Raw genomic sequence first — 9,403 nt, 5'->3', positions numbered from 1 at the left:
ACTTTGTATAAAGCAAATTACTCTCCATAATATGGGTGGGCCTCATCTAACAAGTAGAGATCTAAATAGGAAAAAGAAGGCCCTCCCCAGAGGAAGGAAAGATTATGACACCAGACTGCCTCTGAATTTGAGTTTCAACATCAGCTCTTCACTGGGCCTCCAGTCGACCAGTCTACCTTTTAAATTTCGAAACCCATCCTTTACAAATGTGTGACCCAATTTCATAAAATGAATAAATCCCTAGTGGGCCTTCCTGGTGGCCTAGGTTAAGTCTCAGCACTATCCCCTTTACAGCCTGAGTTCAATCCCCAGTTAGGGAGCTAGCCTACATCTGGCACAACAGACCTCTCCTGTCTCACCCACTGCTCCCTTAGCAGTGTTTTTCAGTAGATCTGCCTGTTCTTCTGCTCCCCACTCTGTCTGGTGAATCCTCTCAGCCCCCACACCTCTGGCCTATACCTCACTTCAAAGCAAAAAAAAAAAAAGTATAAGTAATCCCAAAACTCAGTATCAGCCCTGTTCGAAACCATAGGGAGAGTACATTTGTGACCTTGAAACAGACAGATTTCTGAGAAGGACAGAAAAAACAATAAATGCTCAGGAAAAAGATTGATGATTTGAACTTCACTGAAGTTGAAACTTTGCTGATAAAGGAATTGTACAAGGAATGTCTACAAATCAATAAAATACGGGTGAAAAAAGACTTAGGTACTTCGTAAAAGGCATAAATAGACAACAAGCACAGAAAAGCTGTTCTACATCACTTTTTTTTTTAAAGATTTATTTATTTATTTATACAAGCACTGGGTACAGTCAGACGCGTGGGAGGATGAGAGAATTCACCAGAGTCAGAGTGGAGAGCAGAGCAGGCAGACTGACAAAGTACACTGCTGAGGGGAGCAGCGGGTTGCAGGAGAGGTCTTCGTGCCATGTGGGATGCTCACCCGGTGGCCGGGGATCGAACCGGTGCTGCAGAGGCTGCGGGCAGCTTTGCAACCCAGTGGTCAACCACTGCGCCACCGGGAGGCCCTGTTCTACATCACTGTTCATGAGGAAATGCAAAATGAAACCACAATGAGATACTACTTAACATTAAAACATTAAATCTTTAAGATAAGTAAATAAATAAAATGGCTAAAATTAAAAGACATAGCACCAAAAATTACAAAGAATATGGGACAACTGGAACTCTCATACTCTTCTGATGGAAGGGTAAGATGATACAACCACTCATATGTATTTACTCAAGATATATTAAAACATATGTCCACTAGGCCTCCCTTGTGGTGCAGGGGTTAAAGACACAGCACTATTAAGCTATTGCCAGCCACTGCAACATGAGTTTAATCCCTGGCCAAGGAGCTAACCCACATGGCATAGCAGACCTCGCCTGTCTCACCCGCTGCTCCCCTCAGCAGTGGATTTCGGTAGATCTGCCTGTTCTGCTCCCCACTCTGTCTCTGGTGAATTCTCTCATCCCCCACACCTCTGGCCTACACCCCAGTTCCTGTATGCATAAATAAATAAATCTTTAAAAAAAAGGCCACAAAAGACTCATATAAAAATGTTTATAGCAATTTTATTCATAGAGGTCAAAAACTATTAACAGCTCCAGTGTCCCTCCCACAAGTCTATCATGAAAGAACAGATAAGCAATTATGATATAGTCTCACAATGGAATACCACTCAGCAATGAACAAGAACTAAAGTCATGAGCAACAACATGGATGATTTTTACAAATACATGGAGTGAAAGAAGCCAGACAAGAAAGAATATATTCTGTATGATTCCATTTGTGTGAAATTCAAGAATAGGGAAAGCTAATCTATAGCTATCAGAGCAACAGTGATTGTCTATGGAGAACAGAAATTTCCTGGCACAGGACACAAAAACATTTTCTAAGTGATGGAAATGTCGTATAGTTTAAGGTCTGTGCATTTCACTGTACATTTTACCCAAATAAAAAATACCAAAAAAAAAAAGGTAATTGCTTTTCTAGGAACTTATCTTAGGAAATAGAGAAACTGGCAAAAATCTGAGCATATCAAAGTATGAACTATGGAAATAACATAAATATGCAGCTATATGGAATTAAACAAATTTTGATATATTAACACAATGAAATACTATGCAATCAATAAGAATAAAACATAGATATAGAGATACCTCATATAAAGATGTTCACAAAATAATATTGAATAAAAAGGCCATGGAATGGAAACAACCCAAATGTCCATTAACTAACAACTGGATAATAAAACATGGTATATACATACAACAAAATATTATTCAGTCCCAAAAAGAATGAAGTACATGCCACCACAAGGATCAAGCCTGGCAATATTACGTTAAGGGAAAGAAGTCAGTGACAAAAGGCCACATATTATATGATGTCATTTATATGAAAAACCCGGAATAGGCAAAGCTATAGAGACAGAAAGTAGATGAGTGGTTGTCTAAGGATGAGAAGTTGAGGGAAAATGGGAGGTGTCTACTGATGGGCTTGGGCTTCTATTGGGATAATGAAAATTTTCTAAAATTGATTGTAGTGATGGCTGTACAACTCTCTGGATAAACTAAAACCACTGAATTGTATGGTATAGAAATTATATCTTAATGTAGCTATTACAGGAAAAAAGTAAAAGGCTACACTTATACAGTATGATACCATTTTGTAAAAAGAAAAAAAAATCAATTATATATACACTTAGTAAAAAAAACCTGGATAAACCAATTCAACTGAGTCAGGTATCACCTAATACCTATATAATGCTATAAATTAATGTTACCTCAATTTTCAAAATAGTCGTCTAAAATACAATGTTCTTTTCTCTTCTGAAAGCAAAAAAAATGTTATTTCTACATGAAGAAATATCATTGATTTTTTTTTTCTATTTGCTTCCCTATCTTTTCTATAAAATTATGAATTTACTTGGGTATTAAAGCTGCCTATAGTTGACAGATAACAAGTCACATTAAGTACTTCTCCTATAAACTACTGCACTAAACTTTAATGCAAAGCCACTGGAGACTTGTTTGCTGGTTTTCTGGCTCTTGGCTGAATTCTCATTAGGAGATCTTGACAGATGGCGGTATTATAGCTACATCTCATGAGAGACAAGCTGGAGTGTCACCAAGTAGTTACCAACCAAATAAATAAGTGTCAAGTAGATAAAGCAGATGTAAATGGCAAGCCTTGCTGATTACTTAACTATAAGTCACTTAATAAACAAACCAAAATAAATGTCTGCTCTCTTTCAAGCATAAAAAATCCAAATGGGCATTAATGAGTAATGACAATTGTATATTTACAAAGGGGGATACTTACCTCTCTGTAGAACAAATCTGAATTATTGTAGACATCATAAGCCAAAAGGTTAGTCTGTGTCCCCACTAACAGAGTGTCATAGCCAAGTTCAGGGTTCAGCACTCCTGCAGTCAGGCAGCTGACTGCCTGGTTAATGTTGAGAAGCGAAACATCGGACTCCAGGGGGCTCTGCAAGACTCTGGACACACTGAAATGCTGGCTCCGTTTATGAGGATTGTGAATAAAAACCTAAAGCAAAAGCAGTTTATTACATTTCCTTAAAATACCAAAAATGTAAAATTAACCTATTTTTTTTAAAGACCCAGGTTACAACAGATGTAAACATTAAGAAGTCACTTAATCACCTTAAGGAAACTTAAAACATTTATCCACAGTTCTGTGCTAGCCTTCAATCACTATGATGGGTGGAAATTCAGTGGCTTTTGTCTTGTAAAATACAAGGTAATGGACAAGATCCAGTATTTGCTATCAGAGCAGCTCATATACTAGTTGACCAGCTAGTGGTCAAAGCAGTCTTATAAAAATGGCTTATTGCTGGTTAACCTTTAGGAAGCTTCGACCAGCTACAAGATCACTGGAAATAAAATAATAAACATGTCCGTTAGTATCTTTCACCCAAGCCCCTAATAAATTCACTTGTTAACCCTTAAAACTGTTACTTTTAAAAGTTAAAACTGTTAATTTTGAAGCCTGATAGTGAGGAAATCTGTTTCAATTAAGTTATACAAATCAAACTTCTTGAACACTGTCATAGTCTAAACTAGTAAAGATAGAATCAAATAATTAGCTCAAAGTTCATTAATTTGGCATTTTCAACTATATCACCTCAGTGTCTGCACAAACCATCCAATTTCCTTGGGCTTCATATGTGAAAACAAGGTTTAGACTAAAACATGCACTCTCAAAAAAGCAATATGGAGTGATCTTAGAGTAGTTAATGTTCCTCCAAAGGTCACAATACAAAAACAGTGTATCTGTGGTATAAAATTTCATTAGGAAAATTTTTCTTGCCTTAAAAAAAGTTTTTTAGGGGAATATAAAAACAAAAACAAAAAACAAAAACCCGGGCCTCCCCGGTGGCGCAGTGGTTGAGCGCTGGGTTGCGAAGCTGCCCACAGCCTCTGCGGCGCCGGTTCGATCCCCAGCTGCTCCCCAGCCACTGGAGGAGGGTCCCACATGGTGCGCAGACCTTTCCTGCCGCCTGCTGCTCCCCTCAGCAGTGTACTTCGGTCCTTCTGCCTGCTCTGCTCCCCGCTCTGGCTCTGGTGAATTCTCTCACCCTCCCGCGCTTCTGACTGTACCCAGTGCATGTGTAAACAAAAACAAATAAATAAATAAATAAATAAAACATGCCTCTATTAAAAAAAAAAATACTTAAAAAAAAACAAACAAAAAAAAAAAAACCAACAACGCAGGGAATGCACTGGACTGGAATCCCTTTAAGCCCCTTCTAAATCTAAAATTCAATCATTTTAAATGAGTACTTCATCCCTTTGGAATAAATCCAAACAGGACTAACTTTTAATTGTTACCTCAACAAGGAAGTCTATTCAATAAAAAATAAGTTTCAAAAGAATTGACTAGAAACATAGAAAAGGTGTGTGGTTACTGTTCATATTCTCATTTGTGTAACACTTTACAACAAGCTTTTATAAATGTTACTGAAGGTCACACTGATATGGCAGAAGGTTCAGATCTTGAGACTGGTGAGTGATAGGGCTCAGACATGATGCCCGGGGTCTGCCTCCAGACCCTGAGCTCATGCTTCCTTTTATAACAGTTCTGAACAGAAGAATTCCCACAGAGCAGTCTAGTAATTAGATATACTGAGAAAGAACAGGAAATAACTCATGAATTGTTTGTCATTGGAATGAAAGAGTTTGAAGTTTATTGTCAAGAGCAACAAAAATCCCAGGAGTCTGCCTTCTCCCTAATTCCCCACCTGTGGTTCTCTACACACAGGGAAGCTCCCAGGAGACCTACCTGTGTCTTCAGGCCAAGCTCAGTCACAAAACAAATGGACCACTTCTGGCGCCTTCAACCAAAGGACTGACTAAAGTTCACACAACTTCCTAACTGAGGGCGTGCTGCTGACAATATAAATTCAACAGGCCCCCTCAGATTCAGGCTAAGAGGAAAACATCCCCAGAGGTAAACACTAATGTTCATCTAGCAAGAAACCCCTGTTTAAAGTATTTTTGTTCATGTTCAGAGACCAGACCCCAGATAGTAAGGTCCATGTTCACAACAGAGTCCTAATAATAAAATCAAAGATGAGGGTCCGGAATGATCAAGGAGGGCTTTAAGCCTTACCTGGAAAGTTTGTTTTTCAAGGAGGACATATCTGTGTTACCTGGATCATAAAATATTATCAAAAAAATCTTTAAGCCTCAAGATAAAAGGTCAAGTCAGAACTCACAGACTTGTTTAAAGTTCTGAACACAAAGGGTCCAACTTACACAAGACTTTTTTTTTTTTTTGTCATCTTCAGAAGCAGACCTACATTCCAGAGTCCTGCCTCATTCTAGGTCACATTAGTGAAAGGGCTTCCCCTGCTTCCACTCCTACTGCCTCCCTGAGCCTGACTGCAGCACATCCTCCAAGTACCAGTCAAAATTATGCTTTATCTAAAACAAATCAAATCCCATCACCCACTTAACCAAAACCAAGGTCTTTACCATGGCTTACAAGCCTCTGTATGACCTGGTTCCTGCTACCTCACTGGCTCATTTCATTCCAGCCCCAGCAGCCTCCTTGTGTTCCTGGAATACAATCAGCATATTTCCTTCTGATTCCTCTGCTGGAAGACATTTACCACATATCTGCAGGGCTTGTGTCATCATTTCCTTCCAACTTCACAACAAATGGTATCTTAACAGAGGCCTATGTATCTAAAATAGTAATCTCCCTTTATCCCCATCCCTTTATTGGATTTTTTCCTCCTGTGAGGACAGTGTATGTGTTTCATCTCTCCCTCTCAAATGTAAACTCCAAGGGGGTTGAGACTTGTCTGCCATACCCTTGCAACTGCATAGCTAAGAACAGTGCCCAACACATAGGTAAGTCCCCAGTAAAAATTAGATGCTGAGCTAATATCAATGGGACCTTTCATCCATTTATTTTGCTGCTGTGCATCTATAGCTGAACCAGTATGAAATTCTTTTGTGCTAAGCACTTTATTCTTTAATGAAAATGAATCATGCTTTTTACCTATACATCACAATACCTATCATATGAAATAAATTTGCAGAAGTGTCTTGAAAACTATACATCCTTATATGTTAGCTTATACCACACTGAATCAGAGACATGCACTCAAATCACATTTGCACCACTTTCTAGTTGACAAGCCGCTACCATGACTTTGAACCACTACTCTAACCAGTAAAATGGGAGTAATAAAAAGCAATTATTAAAAGCTAACAATTATGTCATTTTACATGTATTATCTTATTTAATACTTGTAACAATCCCATGTGATTGATACTGTTATTAAGTGCCTTGCCTCAGGTCATGAAATGTGTAGGTAATGGAGCCAGGATCCACCACAGCCGTGTCATGCAGCTGCCCCTTGGCACTGCAGCGATGCTGAAATCATTAATAAGGCTTTGCCAGCGTTAGAAGTAACTACGCTTGGTGTCACTGGATTTCATGTATTCGGACATGCCTCCATCGGCACAGCGTCTTGATTTGCCTTGTCCCTTATCCACTTGGGCTACAACCAACTGAAAGTAGGGAATACAGCTTTAACTCTGAATTCTCAACATTCAGTACAACCAAGGTATTCAGTAAAAGTCCGGCGAATGTTGAATGACCTAGTCTTTTCCACCTCTGTGACTCCCACACCTTGCAACGTGCCTGGCACATAATAAGCACCTAGTAGGTACTTAACGAATAAATTATGGGAAAAGACATGTATGTACATGGATAAAAATCAAAAGTGCGGGTGAGTCATTTAGGAGTCGCTGTATTCGCCAACTGCTCCCCTGTAAAACTGGCCTGACAGACAAATGTGAGGTAGTGGAAGGATTTCCAGAGTACCAGGTAGAAACTCTGGGCTCGAATCTGGGGCCCGCTAATACTACTATCCCTGATCAGGCCCAACCCTCACAAGAGGACTTTTTCCCCCTAAGCTCCCTTTCCGTATGGAAACCCCAACACTGCCCAAGCGCCTGGCGCCAAATAGGACTAACTTCTCAGAAAATCCATTTTTCGTCTCTCCGCGCAGGGTGGAGCGCTGCTGGCTGAGTGACAGCCAACCGGTTGCCTGGCAACCCGAGCTTGGGGCGGGGCCGGCACAGAGGGGCGGGGTAGAAGGGGCACGGCCTGCAGAGCCGAGAGGACCCCGGGGCGGGCTCGGGGCGGGTGGGAGCGGTTACCTTGCCCGCTTGGGTGGCAGCTGCCAGGCATGGATGAATCCCATCGTAGCGCCCTACGGCCACCATACGGGGGTTGATTTTGTGGCGCAGTTTCAGGGTGAACACGGGCAGCAGCATGACGGCGGCGGCTCAGGGGGACGGCTGGCGACCCGAGACGGGCGCAGCAGAGCCGGCCTCAGCCGCCGCGGCGAGGCGCGCGGGACCCAGACCCGCCCGCCCGGCAGCCGGGCCGGGCGCGAAGGGGCGCCAGGTGAGGGTGGGCCTCGCCCCGCCGATCTTTCTGCGGCTGCGCAGAACCGCCTCGCCTCTTTGCGGCTGCGCAGAACCGCCCCGCTCCTTTGCGGCTGCGCAGAGCCGCCACCCTCTTTTGTGGCTGCGCAAATTTACCCCCTTGCTTTGGAGCCGCGAGGCCATGCTTCCCTCTAGGTGGATGTAGTGGGCAGGAATGACACAGGGCAGGTTTTCTGATCCAGCAGAACGGGTCAAGGAAGAGTCCTGGAACCCTCAGTGGCTTTGCAGGTTTTTTATTTAGATTTACCAGGCACATGGCAGGCTGGCAGGCCTCCCAGCCCCCAGCAAGTCTTCACTGTATCTGGGCTCTCAGGCATTCTCTGGTGGTCTCGGCTCTCTGCTCTTCCATTTGTTCGGCTTCTCTTCTCTTGGCTTCTGCTGGCGTCCCCGTGACGCCGCCCTTAAAAGCCCAGTCTTAGCCCAGGTGAATCCCATCTACATATGCCCACACCCTGCTCCAGGTGCCGGCCATCAGGCATGCATTCAGGACTGCAGCATTCCCTCATCTATCCAATTGGCGGGAGGGCAGAAAACCCTGATCCTTTTACCTTACCCTACGGTGGAGTTTTGTCTTTTCTTGTAACTTACCCGCAGCGAACAGGACAGCAAAGGAATGACTCTCCTATGGATTCCACACCACAACCATCTCTATTGTACACATGACCATGATCGAGCCAGTGCAACCTCAGGGGTTTAGAGAGCCTAACTGATGTGCTCCCAGCCCATTCCACACCCTGCTACTGCTGTTGGAGAAATAAGTTCTAGACTTTTACCCAGGCAGGGGAAGAACAAGCGGTACTTCAGGAATGGTGAGGTCAGGAGAAGCTTTATTACCCATGCATGAGGTCCCAGACCTGGGTAGCCCCTTAAGGTCTTGAGCACCTGGTTAAATACCAAGGGTTCGTTTTATACACAACTGTGTCCATATCTGTTATGGACAAGCGATTGATAACATCGCTTTTCGGCAGGCACAACCATTTGCAAAGTCCCAGACAAGGGGGACAAGACAAGGGGGAAAGATGCAGGGATGCCTGGTACTGTGGATGGCTTTGGAGAGAGAGACCAGCTTGGCGGGCTGCTCGACGTTGTAGATAAGAGTGCTGAGGCCCTGATCATGAATCTTGAAAGGAAGGAGCTGTAAGTAAGCAAACTTGTTGATTATGCCTGCATTGGAATGGTCATTGCACCTGGGCTGGAAGTTCTGCCAGAATCTTTATTATATTCATTTGCTCAATAATATATTTTTTAGGGTCTAATATATTTCAGACTCTTTTCTAGACCATAAAAATACATCAGTTACCAAAAGATAAAAACTCTGCTTTCCCTGGGCTGACATAGTAGTCGGCAGAGATGAGCACTAACCAAGAAAAAACCGTTGTAGGTCATTTGGTGGGAATCATTATT

At 42.5% G+C, this 9,403-nt stretch overlaps 1 protein-coding gene across 3 annotated transcripts; it reads right to left on the bottom strand.

Moving 5' to 3' along the window:
* Nucleotides 1–391: 391 nt before the first annotated feature.
* LOC129146047 (Bardet-Biedl syndrome 2 protein homolog) lies at nt 392–7,892 on the bottom strand. 3 transcript variants are annotated; one of them, XR_008552362.1, is made up of 4 exons: nt 7,709–7,892; nt 3,330–3,557; nt 2,791–2,836; nt 392–1,042 (listed from the first exon to the last, which is right to left on the bottom strand). XR_008552362.1 is itself a non-coding variant. In XM_054696846.1 (3 exons), the coding sequence occupies exons 1-3, from the start codon at nt 7,823–7,825 to the stop codon at nt 1,040–1,042; spliced, it is 348 nt and encodes a 115-aa protein (XP_054552821.1). In that variant the 5' UTR covers nt 7,826–7,892; the 3' UTR covers nt 392–1,039. The 3 variants fall into 3 exon arrangements, 2 of the variants coding, with proteins under 2 accessions (XP_054552821.1, XP_054552820.1); XM_054696846.1 differs by lacking the exon at nt 2,791–2,836; XM_054696845.1 differs by lacking the exon at nt 392–1,042 and having other exon boundaries at nt 1,051–2,836.
* Nucleotides 7,893–9,403: the final 1,511 nt, after the last annotated feature.

This window comes from Talpa occidentalis, unplaced genomic scaffold, assembly GCF_014898055.3.
Source record: "Talpa occidentalis isolate TD23 unplaced genomic scaffold, MPIMG_talOcc4v2.1 talOcc4.1611, whole genome shotgun sequence".
Lineage (NCBI taxonomy): Eukaryota > Metazoa > Chordata > Mammalia > Eulipotyphla > Talpidae > Talpa > Talpa occidentalis.
This window is presented reverse-complemented; position numbering and strand designations above follow the sequence as displayed.

Bases quoted from the DNA above. Each gene is read 5' to 3' on its own strand.
- LOC129146047 (XM_054696845.1), bottom strand. From the start codon at position 7,825: ATGCTGCTGCCCGTGTTCACCCTGAAACTGCGCCACAAAATCAACCCC. The intron at 3,558-7,708 runs GTAACCGCTCCC...CTTTTGCTTTAG, and splicing joins CTGCCACCCAAGCGGGCAAG to GTTTTTATTCACAATCCTCA. The intron at 2,837-3,329 runs GTAAGTATCCCC...TTTTGCTTTCAG, and splicing joins CAGATTTGTTCTACAGAGAG to AAGAGAAAAGAACATTGTAT.